Below are 16,879 nucleotides of genomic sequence, written 5' to 3'. Positions count from 1 at the left end.
CTTCATTCATTGTGTAAATGCAATTTTCCAAAAGATGTACTCACATGGTTCCGAAATAAAACGGAGTAAGTGGCATTAAATTAAATCAGGCTCAGACCTCTGACATGAAACATGGTCACAGGCAATTCAAACAGTACTGTTGTGTTAAGTTTAACATTCCTGTTAATGTTTTTCATCTTAATTTTGTAGTGTTGGAAAAATATTTTTACTATCAACTCTTATGTTGTTATGAATCCAAAGATTTTCTGAAGAATATTTGCAATGGTGGGATTGATTCCCTTATTCTTTTTTGGTAGTTGTTGTGAACTTTTCTTTTAAATACTAATGTAGGACGTGGGTGTCACTGGCAAGGCCAGCATTTGTTGCCCATCCCTAGCTACCCTTGAACTGAGTGGCTTCCATGGCCATTTCAGAGGCGAGTTAAGAGTCCGTCACGTTGCTGTGGTCTCACGTGGATAGCATATTTCCTTCCTTCTGCAAAGGACTTAGTGAACCAGATGGATTTTTGATTAGGTTAGATTTGATTTGATTTGATTTATTATTGTCACATGTATTGGTATACAGTGAAAAGTATTGTTTCTTGCAGCTAAACAGACAAAGCATACTGTTCATAGAGAAGGAAACGAGAGAATGTAGAATGTAGTGTTACAGTCATAGCTAGTGTGTAGAGAAAGATCAACTTAAGGTAGGTCCATTCAAAACTCTGATGGCTTTTGTATCTTTTTTCTGACGGAAGAAGGTGGAAGAGAGAATGTCCGGGGTGCGTGGGGTCCTTAATTATACTGGCTGCTTTGCCGAGGCAGTGGGAAGTGTAGACAGAGTCAATGGATGGGAGGCTGGTTTGAGTGATGGATTAGGCTACATTCATGACCTTTTGTAGTTTCTTGCGGTCTTGGGCAGAGCAGGAGCCATATCAAGCTGTGATACAACCAGAAAGAATGCAACAATCCATGATAGTTTCATGGTCATTGTTATTGAAATTAGCTTTGAATTCCAGATTTGCTTTTATTTTTTTTATTAATTCATGGGACATGGACAATAAATGCTGGCTGGCCAGCATTTATTGCCCATCCCCAGCTGCCCTTGGAGAGCAGTTGAGAGTCAACCGCTATGGCTCTGGAGTCACATGTAGGCCAGACCGGGTAAGGACAGCAGATTTCCTCTCCTAAAGGACATTAGTGAACCAGATAGGTTTTTGCGACAATCGACAATGGTTTTATGGTCATCAGTAGATTCTTAATTCCAGGTATTTTTAATTGAATTCAAATTCCACCAGCTGCTGTGGCGGGATTCAAACCCGGGTCCCCAGAACATTAGCTGAGTTTCTGGATTAATAGTCTAGTGATCGCCTCCCCACAATTTATGAATTGAATTCAAATTCCACCAGCTGCCGCGGATTTGCCATATCCCCAGCACATTAGCTTGGACCTCTGGATTATTAGCCAGTGACATTACCATTACATCACTGTCTCCTCGCAGCTGATTTTAATTTTACTTGCACTTTTTAATCCCTTATTAGAACCATAGAAACATAGAAACCATACAGTGCAGAAAGAGGCCATTTGGCCCATCGAGTCTGCACCGACCACAACCCCACCCAGGCCCTTCCCCCATATCCCTACATACTTATCCGCTAATCCCTCTAACCTACGCATCTCAGGACTCTAAGGGGCAATTTTTAGCGTGGCCAATCAACCTAACCCGCACATCTTTGGACTGTGGGAGGAAACCGGAGCACCCGGAGGAAACCCACGCAGACACGAGGAGAACGTGCAAACTCCGCACAGACAGTGACCCAAGCCGGGAATCGAACCCAGGTCCCTGGAGCTGTGAAGCAGCAGTGCTAACCACTGTGCTACCGTGCCGCCCTTATGGGATGCTTATTGATCTGATTTATTTTGTTTGGTATGTTTCTTACTGGTTCAGGACTGTTCTCTGTATTTGATATAAAAATTAGATTTGAGCCAAACAAGTGGAGTGAGAAACTTGCATATAGATAAGTATGACATGTGAATGTGATACCTAAAGGTTGATAAAGCGCTTACTTTGGGCATGAATGTACCCTTGTGCAGAGAGCAGTCAGCCCTTCTCATTATTCTAAAGCAGTATTTCTTTTTCTGAAGAACACAACAAATTATGGATTTGACAGGCTGATAAAAGGCATAAGATACTGAAAATTGAATAAAATGTTATGGGAGTGAAAAGTTGGCCAATTTGTAAATTCAAAACCTGGCGTGACACTGTGGCAGGCATTGCAGAGAGGCTATAGACGCACACACCACCCTGACTTGGAAATGGATCGCCGTTCCTTCACTGTACCTACACATCATGGACTGCAGCGGTTCAGGAAGGCAGCTCATCAGCACCTTCTTGAGGGCAGTTAGGGATGGGCAATAAATGCTGGCCCAACCAATGTTGCCCATATCCCATGAATGCATATATAAAAAGTGGTCTCAACTTGTGCTGAATTAAAAAGGCCACCACAGCCTTCAGTGCCCCTGAGTTTAAAAAGAAAACTGACCATGGGTTACAATCCTGTATGATATGACTTGTGTCGCGATGAAGTTTCAAGAACATTGGAGGCCCTTTGGTACTTTATGGTGTTCACTCCAAAAACTCCCAATTCTGGATTATGAATGTTGTCAGACTGTCCGTTACCTATACAGGGGATGAAATTGTAGCCAAGTCTGGTCTTCCCACGACAGGCCACTGCATTTCAGAAATAATCCACTGAAAGTGAATCAATTTGAAATGTTTGTGAAACAAGATGAGATGCCATGTAAATGCAATTTTCTTTTACCGTCTCTTAAAGTACACGTGTGTGCACCTTTTGGCAGAGGTCATTTAATGGTCGTCAGGAAGGAAAGCTGTGGCTGAATTTTCCTTAATCTTCTGAACCAATAATAAGCCACTGTGACACCTCGGGTCAAACCAGTGAAACACCCAGTGCTGCATTTATACAGTCAGCCACTAGGGGAGTCCCTTGTACCACATATTTTGTTGCAGTACCTACACTGATGGGGTTTTGAACTCATCTTTCACAGAGAAACCAAGTTATTTAAAATCTTTAGAGATTGGCAACATAGCTGTGCCCTTTAGAGATCTCGTATAAAATGCTCAGTCGGTACCACTGCTGCTTTTAAAATTGGAGTTGTGAAGAAAGGCTGAACTTCCAAATGTAGAAAATTCTGCCTTGTGTTTCAGTTTTTCTAGATGTCCAGTTTTAAGCACAATCCATTACAATCCTTTTAGTTTCATTGTTTCCTCTGATTTTGGTAGCCAAGATCCCAGGGTTAAAAAAAATATCGTATTATTATTTTGAGAGACAGGATCTACAGGCATTTAGAGAGGCAAGTACTGATTAGGGACAGTCAGCATGGCTTTGTGAGTGGAAAATCATGTCTCACAAATTTGATTGAGTTTTTTGAAGGGACAACCAAGAAGGTAGATGAGGGCAGTGCAGTTGATGTTGTCTACATGGACTTTAGCGAGGCCTTTGACGAGGTACCACATGGTAGGTTGTTGCATAAGGTTAAATCTCACGGGATCTAGGGTGAGGTATCTAAATGGGTACAAAATTGGCTTCTTGACATAAGATAGAGGGTGGTTGTAGAGAATTGTTTTTCAAACTGGAGGCCTGTGACCAGCGGTGTACCTCAGGGATCAGTGCTGGGTCCACTGTTATTTGTCATTTATATTAATGACTTGGATGAGAATATAGGAGGCATGGTTAGTAAGTTTGCAGATGACACCAAGATTGGTGGCATAGTGGACAGTGAAGAACGTTATCTCCAATTGCAACGGGATCTTGGTCAATTGGGCCAGTGGGCTGACGAATGGCAGATGGAGTTTAATTTAGATAAATGCGAGGTGATGCATTTTGGTAGATTGAACCAGGGCAGGACTTACTCAGTTAATGGTAGGGTGTTGGGGAGAGTTACAGAACAAAGAGATCTAGGGGTACATGTTCATAGCTCCTTGAAAGTAGAGTCACAGGTGGACAGAGTGGTGAAGAAGGCATTCGGCATGTTTGGTTTCATCGGTCAGAATATTGAATACAGGAGTTGGAACGTCTTGTTGAAGTTGTACAAGACATTGGTAAGGCCACACTTGGAATACTGTGTGCAATTCTGTTCACCCTATTACAGAAAGGATATTATTAAACTAGAAAGAGTGCAGAAAAGATTTACTAGGATGCTTCCGGGACTCGATGGATTGAGTTATAAGGAAAGGCTGGATAGACTGGGACTTTTTTCTCTGGAGCATAGGAGACTGAGGGGTGATCTTACAGAGGTCTATAAAATAATGAGGGGCACAGATCAGTTAGATAGTCAATATCTTTTCCCAAAGGTAGGGGAGTCTAAAACTAGAGGGCATATAGGTTTAAGGTGAAAGGGGAGAGATACAAAAGTGTGTAGAGGGGCAATTTTTCACACAGAGGGTGATGAGTGTCTGGAACAAGCTGCTAGAGGTAGTAGTAGAGGCGGGTACAATTTTGTCTTTTAAAAGCATTTAGATAGTTACACGGGTACGATGGGTATAGAGGGATATGGGCCAAATGCGGGCAATTGGGATTAGCTTAGGGGTTTTACAAAAAAAGGGCGGCATGGACAAGTTGGGCTGAAGGGCCTGTTTCCATGTTGCAAACTTCTATGGCTCTATGACCTTTGACATTTTGTAGGCTTGGAGAGCCAAAGGGCCTGTTCCTGTTCCTGGGCTGTACTTTTCTTTGTTCATTTTATGATTGTTAAAGTCATTGCAATTTCTATAATTTTTGAGAACATTTATGAATTTGAAGTAGAAAGTGCAGTTGTGCAGCTTTCTTGTATGGTGTTCTGTCATTTCAATTTTTTGATATTGCAGCGTATGATCATCTTTATAAGATTGTATAAAAAATCTTGGGATTTTCCTTAATCCTGCTGGCCAATTACTTTTCATGACTCCTTTTCGCCCTCCTTACTCCTTGCTTAAGTTTCTTTCTACTTTCCTTGTGTTCCACACTTGCTTCGTGTGTTCCCAGCCTCCTAGTTTTGACAAATACTTCCTTTTTCTCTTTGACTAAGCTCACAATATCTCTCATTATCCAAGCTTCCCAAAACTTGCCATACTTATCATGCATTCTTACAGAAATGTGCCGGTCCTGAATCCCTATCAACTTATATCTGAAAGCCTCCCACATGCCATATGTTGATTTGCCCTCAAACATCTGCCCCCAATCTACATTCTTCAGTTCCTGCCTAATATTGTTGTAATTAGCCTTCCCCCAATTGAGCACCTTGACTTGAGGACTACACTTATCTTTATCCATCAGTACCTTAAAGCTTACTGAATTGTGGTCACTGTTCCCGAACTGCACCCCTACTGAAACATCGATCATCTGGCCGGGCTCATTCCCCAATACCAGGTCCAGTATGGCCCCTTCCCTAGTTGGACTATCTACATATTGTTTCAAGAGCCCTCCTGGATGCTCCTTACAAACTCTACCCCATCCACACCCCTAGCACAAAGTGAGTCCCAGTCAATATAGGGGAAGTTAAAATCTCCCACCACAACAATCCTGTTACTTTTACACCTTGCCAAAATCTGCCTACATATCTGTTCCTCTACCCCCAGTGGCTGTTGGACGGCCTTTAGTAAACCCCCAACATTGTGAGTACACCCTTCCTATTCCTGAGCTCTACCTATATTAGAACATAGAACCCTGGGCGGCACGGTAGCACAGTGGTTAGCACTGCTGCTTCACAGCTCCAGGGTCCCGGGTTCGATTCCCGGCTCAGGTCACTGTCTGTGTGGAGTTTGCACATTCTCCCCGTGTCTGCGTGGGTTTCCTCCGGGTGCTCCGGTTTCCTCCCACAGTCCAAAGATGTGCGGGTTAGGTTGATTGGCCAGGTTAAAAATTGCCCCTTAGAGTCCTGGGATGTGTAGGTTAGAGGGATTAGCGGGTAAATATGTGGGGGTAGGGCCTGGGTGGGATTGTGGTCGGTGCAGACTCGATGGGCCGAATGGCCTCCTTCTGCACTGTAGGGTTTCTATGATTCTAACATAGAAAGCCACAGCACAAACAGGCCCTTCGGCCCACAAGTTGCGCTGATCATATCCCTACCTCTAGGCCTATCTATAGCCCTCAATCCCATTAAATCCCATGTACTCATCCAGAAGTCTCTTAAAAGACCCCAACGAGTTTGCCTCCGCCACCACCGACGTCAGCCGATTCCACTCACCCACCACCCTCTGAGTGAAAAACTTACCCCTGACATCACCTCTGTACCTACCCCCCAGCACCTTAAACCTGTGTCCTCTCGTAGCAACCATTTCAGCCCTTGGAAATAGCCTCTGAGAGTCTACCCTATCCAGACCTCTCAACATCTTGTAAACCTCTATCAGGTCACCTCTCATCCTTCGTCTCTCCAGGGAGAAGAGACCAAGCTCCCTCAACCTATCCTCATAAGGCATGCCCCCCAATCCAGGCAACATCCTTGTAAATCTCCTCTGCACCCTTTCAATGGCTTCAACATCTTTCCTGTAATGAGGTGACCAGAACTGCGCGCAGTATTCCAAGTGGGGTCTAACCAGGGTCCTATAAAGCTGCAGCATTATCTCCCGACTCCTAAACTCAATCCCTCGATTAATGAAGGCTAGTATGCCGTACGCCTTCTTGACCGCATCCTCCACCTGCGAGGCCGATTTAAGAGTCCTATGGACCCGGACCCCAAGGTCCTTCTGATCCTCTACACTGCTAAGAATGGTACCCTTCATATTATACTGCTGCTTCATCCCATTGGATCTGCCAAAATGGATCACTACACACTTATCCGGGTTGAAGTCCATCTGCCACTTCTCCGCCCAGTCTTGCATTCTATCTATGTCTCGCTGCAACTTCTGACATCCCTCCAAACTATCCACAACACCACCTACCTTGGTGTCGTCAGCAAACTTACCAACCCATCCCTCCACTTCCTCATCCAGGTCATTTATGAAAATGACAAACAGCAAGGGTCCCAGAACAGATCCCTGGGGCACTCCACTGGTCACTGACCTCCATTGCCTCGCTGTATGAGCCCTCCGAGGTGCCCTCCCGCAGTACAGTTGTGATATTCTCCTTAACCAGTAGTGCAATCCTCCCACCCCTTTTACATCCCCCTCTATCCCATCTGAAACATCTGTATCCTGGAACGTTAAGCTGCCAATCCTGTCCTTCCCTTCACCAAGTCTCCATAACAGCAACAACATCATAGTTCTAAGTACTAATCCAAGCTCTAAATTCAGCTGCCTTACCTGTTACACTTCTTGCATTGAAATAAATGCACTTCAGTCCACCAGACCCTCTCTGATTAGCAACCACACCCTGCCTGCTGTTTCTGAGTCTTACTGGCCCTACTCTCTGGTTCCCCTTCAGCTAATTCACCTTTGCTTTGGTTCCCACCCACCTGCCAAACTAGTTTAAATCCTCCCGTGTGACGCTAGCAAACCTCCCGACCTATTTATGCCCTCCCAGTTTAGATGTAACCGATCCTTCTTGTACAGGTCCCACCTGCCCCGGAAGAGATCCCAATGGTCCAGATATCTGAAACCCTCCCTCCTATACCAGCTGTTTAGCCACGTGTTAAGCTGTACTATTCTCCCATTTCTAGCCTCACTAGCACGTGGCACAGGGAGTAATCCTGAGATTACAACCCTAGAGGTCCTGCTTTTTTAACTTTCTACCTAATTCCCTAAACTGCTGCTGCAGTACCTCATCACTCTTCCTACCTATGTCCTTAGTACCAATATGTACCACAACCTCTGGCTGCTCACCCTCTCTCTTCACAATGATTTCTGTCCGTTCAGAGACATCCTGGACCCTGGCACCAGGGAGGCAACATACCATCCTGGAGTCTCTTTCACGTCCACAGATGCGCCTATCTGCACCCCTAACTCCTCTATAACTATTGCTCTAGTGCTCTATGTCCCTGCCTGCTTAACAACAGAGCCAGCCGTGGTGCCACTGCCCTGACTGCTGCTGTTATCACCTGATAGGCCATCCCTCCAACAGTATCCAAAACGGTACACTTGTTAGAGAGGGGGACGACCACAGGGGATTCCTGCACTGACTGCCTGCCCTTTCTCGCAGTCACCCATCTATCTGCCTGCACCTTGGGTGTGATCATGTCTCTGAAGCTCCTATCTATGAGGCTTTCCACCACCTTCATGCTCCGAAGTACATCCAGCTGCTGCTCCAACCTGTCCATGCAGTCTGTAAGGAGCTGCAATTGGGTGCACTTCCTGCAGATGTAATCGTCTGAGACTCTGGAAGCGTCACGGATCTCCCACATCTCACAAGTGCAGCACTTAACCCCACTGACCGACATTTCTAGCACCAATTAAATTATTTAAGAACATTTATAAAACTCTTACCTTCACTTTTACCTTCTCACAGTGGCCTTTTTATTTTGGTTAGAGGAGGAGGGAGGGAAATACTAACGTAGTGTTTCGGGCTTACCGCTCCTTGACACCAGATCTTCCGCTTCCCACTTCTTACTAGATGTTGCTGGTCCGACTTCTCCCAGAATGCACCAGGGAAGTCCCTCAGCCGCCTCGACCGGATGATGTGCAGGTTAGGTGGATTGGCCATGCTAAATTGCCCCTTAGTGTCCCAAGATGTGTAGGTTAGATGGCTAAGCCATGGTATATGTGTGGGGTTATGGGCATAGGGTGGGGGAAAGGGCCTGGGTAAGGTACTCTGTCAGAGAGAGTCGAAAAGAATGAATGAATCTTCATGCACAGGTTCGAACAAGACCTCTTCACCGCACAGGACCTTCAACCGATGCTATACACTAGATACATTGATGACATTTTCTTCCTTTGGACTCATGGTGAACAATCACTGAAACAACTCTATGATGACATCAACAAGTTCCATCCCACCATCAGACTCACCATGGACTACTCTCCAGAATCGGTTGCATTCTTGGACACACGCATCTCCATCAAGGACGGTCACCTCAGCACTTCACTGTACTGCAAGCCCATGGATAACCTCGCGATGCTCCACTTCTCCAGCTTCCACCCTAAACACCTTAAAGAAGCCATCCCCTACGGACAAGCCCTCCGTATACACAGGATCTGCTCAGGTGAGGAGGATCGCAACAGATACCTCCAGACGCTGAAAGATGCCCTCATAAGAACAGGATATGGTGCTCGACTCATCGATCGACAGTTCCGACGCGCCACAGCGAAAAACCACACCGACCTCCTCAGAAGGTAAACACGGGACACAGTGGACAGAGTACCCTTCGTCGTCCAGTACTTCCCCGGAGCGGAGAAGCTACGACATCTTCTCCGGAGCCTTCAACATGTCATTGATGAAGACGAACATCTCGCCAAGGCCATCCCCACACCCCCCACTTCTTGCTTTCAAACAACCGCACAACCTCAAACAGACCATTGTCCGCAGAAAACTACCCAGCCTTCAGGAGAACAGTGACCACGACACCACACAACCCTGCCACAGCAATCTCTGCAAGACATGCCGGATCATCGACATGGATGCCATCATCTCACGTGAGAACACCATCCACCAGGTACACGGTACATACACTTGCAACTCGGCCAACGTTGTCTACCTGATGCGCTGCAGGAAAGAATGTCCCGAGGCATGGTACATTGGGGGGACCATGCAGACGCTACGACAATGGATGAATGAACACCACTCGACAATCACCAGGCAAGAGTGTTCTCTTTCTGTTGGGGAACACTTCAGCAGTCACAGGCATTCGGCCTCTGATCTTCAGGTTAGCGTTCTCCAAGGCGGCCTTCACGACACACGACAGCACAGAATCGCTGAGCAGAGACTGATAGCCAAGTTTCGCACACATGAGGATGGCCTCAACCGGGATCTTGGGTTCATGTCACACTATCTGTAACCCCCACAACTTCCTTGGGCTTGCAAAATCTCACTAACTGTCCTGGCTGGAGACAATACACATCTCTTTAACCTGTGTTTAACCCTCTCTCCACTCACATTGTCCGTACTTTTAAGACTTGATTACCTGTAAAGACTCGCATTCCAATCATTATTTTGTAAATTGAGTTTGTGTCTTTATATGCCCTGTTTGTGAACAGGACTCCCACTCACCTGACGAAGGAGCAGCGCTTCGAAAGCTAGTGGCTTTTGCTACCAAATATACCTGTTGGACTTTAACCTGGTGTTGTGAAACTTCTTACAGAGAGAATTGGTGCAGACTCGATCGGCCGAATGGTCTTTTTCTGCACTGTCAGGATTCTATAATTCTTCTACGATTCTATCTCTAACATGAACATTTGGTGTGCCATGATGTACTTTCCTTTTGTTTTTAGCAAAAGTGCCCCTTATATACATACCAATATATAAATATACCCACATTGTTATACTTTACAAAGCATATTTGGCAACTTGCAATTCTCACTGAATCATAGAATCCCTTCAGTGCTGAAGGAGGCCATTCGGCCCATCGAGTCTGCACCGTCTACAATCCACCCAGGCCCTATTCCCGTCGTCCCACATATTTACCCTGCTAATCCCCTGACACTAGGGTCAATTTAGCATGGTCAATCAACCTAACCCACACATCTTTGGACTGTGGGAGGAAGCCCACGCAGATACGGGGAGAATGTGCAACCTTCACACAGACAGTGACCCGAGGCCAGAATCAAACCCGGGTGCCTGGTGCTGTGAGGCAGCAGTGCTGACCACTGTGCCACCGTGCTGCCCCTGGTCAGTAATTCTGATCAGCAAATTAAAAGTGAGTAACAGACACTGTCATTGGACATTTAAACTCAATGCCCAGTAACACAGGGAATGTAAGTAAACTCTACCCTTTTATATGTATTTGTTGGTGAACTGGTAAGACCAAAAACAGTCTGTTGTTGGCTGCACTTTGCTTTAAATGGCTACTGAATAGTTGCAGTTATATTTGTTACGCAAACGTACATGTGAAATATGTTCCTCTGTATTGTGTGCTTGTAAAGACGGTGTTTTCTAATAAAGTCAGGGTATGTAGATAAAGTGGTGTCATCACAACTGCACCTGTGTCCGGTTAACAATTTCTAAGGAGCAATATTAAATAATGGAGCAGATCGACCTGGAGGAGTACATGCAAAAAGAGAAAGAACTTGCATTTCTGTAGTGCCTTCACAACCCCAGGGTTGCTGAAGGTGGAGTGGTAATGTCGCTCGACCAATAATCCAGGGACCCACAGGTTCAAATCCCAGTACGGCAGCTCGTGGAATCTGAATTCAGTTGTTAATTCTGGAATAGAAAGCTAGCAAGGGATATAAAGATAATGGTAACCTTGAAACTATCATCGATTGTCACAATAACACATTTTGTTGACGAATGTCTTTTGGGGAAGGAAACCTGCCATCATTACCTGGTCTGGCCGACATGCCAATCTTAACTGCACTCTGACATGGCCTGGCAAGTTACTTAGTTCAAGGGCAATTAGGGATGGGCGACAAATGCTGCATTGCCAGTGACGTCCACATCCCGTGAAAGAATAAAGAGAAAAACCCTGGGATGTTCTAAAGTACTTCAGAGTCAGTGACGTACTTTTCAAGTGTAGTCATAATATAGGAAATGGTACATTGCTCTTTCATGGTGGGAATATAAGTGGAAAGGGCCAAAAAAGGAAAAATGGATTTGAGTCATTAGTTGTTGACTATAAAACCAGGGAATTACTTTATTTATGAGACATGCGTGACACACAGAATAAAGACTCAACAGAATATTAGTTATAGCAGAGAAAGTTAGGAGATAGAAACATAGAAACGTAGAAGATAGGAGCAGGAGGAGGCCATTTGGCCCTTTGAACCTGCTCTGCCATTTATTACCATCATGGCTGATCATCCAACTCGATAGCCTAATCCTGCTTTCTCCCCATAACCATTGATCCCATTCGGCCCCAGGTGCTATATCCAGCCGCCTCTTGAATACAGTCAATGTTTTGGCATCAACTACTTCCTGTGGTAATGAATTCCACAGGCTCACCACTCTCTGAGTGAAGAAATGTCTCCTCACCTCTGTCCTAAATGGTCCACCCCGAATCCTCAGACTGTGACCCCTGGTTCTGGACACCCCCACCATCGGGAACATCCTTCCTGCATCTACCCTGTTTAGTCCTGTTAGAATTTTATAAGTCTCTAAGATGGGTGAAGGGTTGCAGCCCAATATAAGTTTTCCAAGTTCTGAAGGTGTTGAGAGGAAAAAGTGAAAGATTAACGCCATTCGTTAGTGAATTGGCACTAAGAGGATATAGACTCAGTATCATGGATCGAAAAATGTGGGGGAGAGTTACAAGAAATATTTTCACAGAGGTGGTATGCACTGGCACAATGAGCAATGTGAGCTGAATGGGCAAATTGTCTGACTTTTTTGTTTATTTTACTTGACGTGCCCTTCAAACATGTACTGAGATTAGCAATTACCTTTGCACAGCATGTTCTCTGACCTGGGTCAGTTGAAATTTAACATGCCATCAAGGAGCTGGTTTGCATTGAGGAAGTCAGACATAGATATCACTTTGTTCTCTCACCTTTGGTCAGACAAACCAAGATGGCGCCGGAGTGAGGCGACTTCTTGCAAACTGTGCCCAGCATACCCTCTAATTCTATCTTTTGTTCTTGTTCAATGTTTCTAAAACTATATTACATCCGAGCTATGACTGTAACACTGCATTCTGCACTTTCGCTCCTTTCCTTCTCTATGAACGGTACGCTTTGTCTGTATAGCGCGCAAGAAACAATACCTTTCACTGTATGCTAAAACATGGAACAATAAATTAAATCAAAGTAGGTCCTGCCACATCCCTGCAATCGTAAATATTTTTTTTATTCACAGATGGTTCAGTCAGGTCCAAGCTGTTTTGTCCTTCAAGCGGTTATCTTTGTCTGCCCTGTGAATTGTTGGTTAAATCACTTCCTTGCTTTCTTAATCCTTGGCTGCATTCTGCCTGGTGTTGGCTGTTCAAGGTCCCATCCCTCCACTGAGAGATGCTATTGTGGAACACACCAGCACAATCAGGGTTTTTAACTTGGCTCGCAAGATAAATTGTCACAGATGTTTAAATCACGGATAGATGGATTCCTGATCGGTAAGGGAATTAGGGGTTATAGGGATCAGGCGGATAAGTGGAACTGATCCACTTCAGATCAGCCATGATCTTATTGAATGGCGGGGCAGGCTTGAGGGGCTAGATGGCCTACTCCTGCTCCTATTTCTTATGTTCTTATGTTTCTCATGGCATTTAGTACAAGCTTTCCTTCTGCGAAGGGAATTTTAATTTTCTCTTGCACAGTCTCTCTTGTATATTGTATAAACAATATGCAGTATTTTGTAATGCAGTCAGATACATGCCATTGCTGAAGGGACTTGCAGCCTTCACCCATTCACCTCGCAGCTACATCTGTTTCTTTTTCTAACGTCCTGCTATCTATGAGCTGATGTAAGAGAAGTGAGGCGGTTGACAATGATGGAAGCCATAATGTGGAGATGCTCGTGATTCCAAATAAACCTGTTAGACTTTAATCTGGTGTTGTGAGACTTCTGTCAATGATGGAATATATTTTTACTTGCTGGCTCCAGAACTTGTGGATGTATTGAATAAGGTTGAATCTAAGAGTGTTAAATTTGAAAGACCATAAGATATAAGAGCAGGATTAGGCCACTCGGCCCATCGCGTCTGCTCCTCCATTCAATCTTGGCTGATTTTTTTTTTTCTCATCCCCATTCTCCTGCCTTTTCCCCATAATCCCTGATCCCCTTATCAATCAAGAAGCTATTTATCTCTGTCTTAAAGACACTCAATGACCTGGCCTCCACAGCCTTCTGCGGCAAAGAGTTCCACAGATTCACCACTCTCTGGCTGAAGAAATTCCTCCTCATCTCTGTTTTAAAGGATTGTCCCTTTAGCCTGAGGTTGTGCCCTCTGGTTCTAGTTTTTCCAGGCCCTATCCTCATAACCCCACGTGTTTGCCCTGCTAATCCTCCTGATACGAAGGGCAATTTACCGTAGCCAAACAACCTAACGTGCACATCTTTGAAGTGTGGGAGGAAAGCAGACTACTCGGAGGAAACCCACGCAGATACAGGGAAACCATGCAAACTTCACACAATCAGTGACCTGCAGCTAAAATTGAACCCAGGTCCCTAGCGCTATGAGGCAGCAGTGCTAACCACTGTGCAGCCCCATTGAAAATGCTAAATCTGATCCAGAGAGATCCTTATGATGATGCCACAGCCAAAGTGACACAGAATGAACTTCATGAACCCTTTGCGTCGAACGCTGAAGATAATGAATGTAGTTAAAGGTATCCTTGTAGAATTAATTCAATGAAATGCTTCACATTGATTTTTAATTTGAATTAGCAGTGTGTTTTTTTTTCACACTTCAAAATGGCGACCATCCACACTAACACCTGGCGGTTCACATTTTTTACTCGGCATATAAGTCGACCTTTTTTTTTTGGAAGGATTTTTCGAGGCTTCAATGGTCGACTTATTCACCACAATCTGCGGTAATTTGCTTTTTGTTCCTTGGCCGTGAAGCACTTTAGCCCACTGTCTTCTGTTCGAGACAATGTGCAAGGAAACATAGGTGGCAAGGGAAAGGCTCTGAGTCATGATACTCGTTTAGAGAGCCGGTGCAGGCACAATGGATCAAATGGCTCCCCTCTGTGCCTTAACAATTCTATAATACTGAAGAATAGAAACATAGAACGAAACATAGAAAAACCACAGCACCAAAACAGGCCCTTCGGCCCCACAAGTTGTGCCGAACATATCCCTACCTTTTAGGCCGACCTATAACCCTCCATCCTATTAAGTCCCATGTACTCATCCAGGAGTCTCTTAAAAGATCCTAGTGAGTTTGCCTCCACCACCACTGACGGCAGCCGATTCCACTCGCCCACCACCCTCTGTGTGAAAAATTTCCCCCTAACATTTCCCCTGTACCTACCCCCCAGCACCTTAAACCTGTGTCCTCTCGTAGCAGCCATTTCCACCCTGGGAAAAAGCCTCTGAGAGTCCACCCGATCTATGCCTCTCAACATCTTGTATACCTCTATTAGGTCTCCTCTCATCCTACGTCTCTCCAAGGAGAAAAGACCGAGCTCCCTCAGCCTATCCTCATAAGGCATGCCACTCAATCCAGGAAACATCCTTGTAATTCTCCTCTGCACCCTTTCAATCTTTTCCACATCCTTCCTGTAATGAGGATGTTAGGAAATTCTATAACTTTTCTATAAAATTGCATGTAATGCGTTTCTTTCCCTCTCTTTCTCCATCCCGTCCTCAAACTCTTGCTTGTTTATTTCCTTTTTCTAAGTTTCTTCTCTCACTCGCTTTTTCTCTCTCCAGTAAGTTTAAATAAGTAAGGACCCACAATGAAAATGAGAGCGAAACTAAATTTTGAAACCAAAAGAGAAAATGCTGGAAAATCTCAGCAGGCCTGGCAGCGTCTGTGTAAGGAGAGAAAGGAGCTGATGTTTTGAGTCCAAATGACCCTTTGTCAAAGCTAAAGGACAGAGAAAGTGGGAGATATTTATACTGCAGGGTGAGGGGATGAAAGATGAGTCATAGCCACAGAAACAAGGGGAAAAGACTGCTAATGGCAGCTCATAGAGAGAATAAAGGGTGTGAATGGTCGGACGGCAGAGAAGCTGAAATCAGAGGGTGAATTGTGACAGATGAAGATGTGCGGGGAGAGGGGGGAAATTGAGAAGGGGGGAAAGGGGAAGCAATGGGAAGAAAAGGTAAGGAAAGGGGGGATAAAATGGGGGAAAGGGTGAGGGGGAACATAGAACATTACAGCGCAGTACAGGCCCTTCGGCCCTCGATGTTGCGCCGACCAGTGGTACCAATCTAAAGCCTCTCTAATCTACACTATTCCAATATCATCCATATGTTTATCCAATTACCACTTGAACGCTCTCTACGTTGACGAGTCCACCACTGCTGCAGGCAGAGCATTCCACGCCCTTACTATACTCTGAGTAAAGAACCTACCTCTAACATCTGTCCTATATCTCTCACCCCTCAAGAAGAAAAATAAAGAAAGACAATAAAGAAATAAAAGGTAGAGACAAAATTTTACTGTGTATTTCGTAATTAGTTTAACTTTTGACAGTCAAACACTTATTGTGTTCCTAAATTTAGGAAAAGGTAATCTGCCAAAATTAGAACTGTCACCTTCAAAAACATTAGCTGACGATGCATTTACTTGGCTGTTAAGCTTCTGTGATCAGTGAATAGGTATCCAGTAGCAACATGACAGGAGCAATTTCCTGTTGCTTATATCAGTTTCCTGTTGCTTACACAGCCTATCACAGGACCCAGGCTCGTGCACAAGGCTGAACGCGCACACAGTCTGTTTTCCTGAGCAAACATGGCAGCTCTGCTGCTCTGCAGTTTGAGAGGATAATGTGACAAGATTTTCAGTGCAGCATACCTGCTCCCTTCTTGATATCGTATGGATATGCCTTCCGATCCTTACTTACCTTATGATGGTGGTGGTAGAGACTGCATTCCTTTGCAAGAGATGCAGAAAAGGGGTGAGTTCAATTTCCCAGGCTGTTTATCATTATTAGCCTTTTGCAAATGTGGGAAAGTGCACTTGACAGGTAGAGTGTGTGATGCCCCCTTTATTTTGAAGCGTCTGACTGGAAGATTTTTTCTGTTTTACTGCACCATTTTGATGGCTTTGCTATTTTTACTCTGCAGTTGGGAATCATTTTCACATTTCTTTGCCTTCCTATTTAAGGTATTCCCATTTTGTTTGCATGAATGGTCTAGTCCTAACAAATCACGCTGGTCAGTTAGTGCCACCATCTGTGCTGTAGCTGACACAGACAGATGCTGCTTTAA

The 16,879-nt window shown here is 44.8% G+C and overlaps 1 protein-coding gene across 5 annotated transcripts in view; it reads left to right on the top strand.

Annotated features, from left to right (window-relative positions):
• clcn3 (chloride channel 3) overlaps positions 1–16,879 on the top strand; it is a 159,461-nt gene that overhangs the window by 33,935 nt on the left and 108,647 nt on the right. For 2 of the 5 annotated variants that reach the window (XM_078215133.1, XM_078215129.1), the window contains exon 1: positions 16,363–16,566. The exons of the other annotated variants lie outside the window; for them this stretch is intronic. In XM_078215133.1, coding sequence (XP_078071259.1) covers positions 16,485–16,566 — 82 coding nt within the window. In that variant the 5' untranslated portion in view covers positions 16,363–16,484. Of the gene's footprint in view, positions 1–16,362; positions 16,567–16,879 lie in introns of those variants that run through there. 5 annotated transcript variants of the gene reach the window in all.

The sequence above is a fragment of the Mustelus asterias genome, chromosome 6 (assembly GCF_964213995.1).
Source record: "Mustelus asterias chromosome 6, sMusAst1.hap1.1, whole genome shotgun sequence".
NCBI lineage: Eukaryota > Metazoa > Chordata > Chondrichthyes > Carcharhiniformes > Triakidae > Mustelus > Mustelus asterias.
The sequence above is the reverse complement of the archived record's forward strand: the minus strand, read 5'-3'. Positions and strand labels throughout refer to the sequence as shown.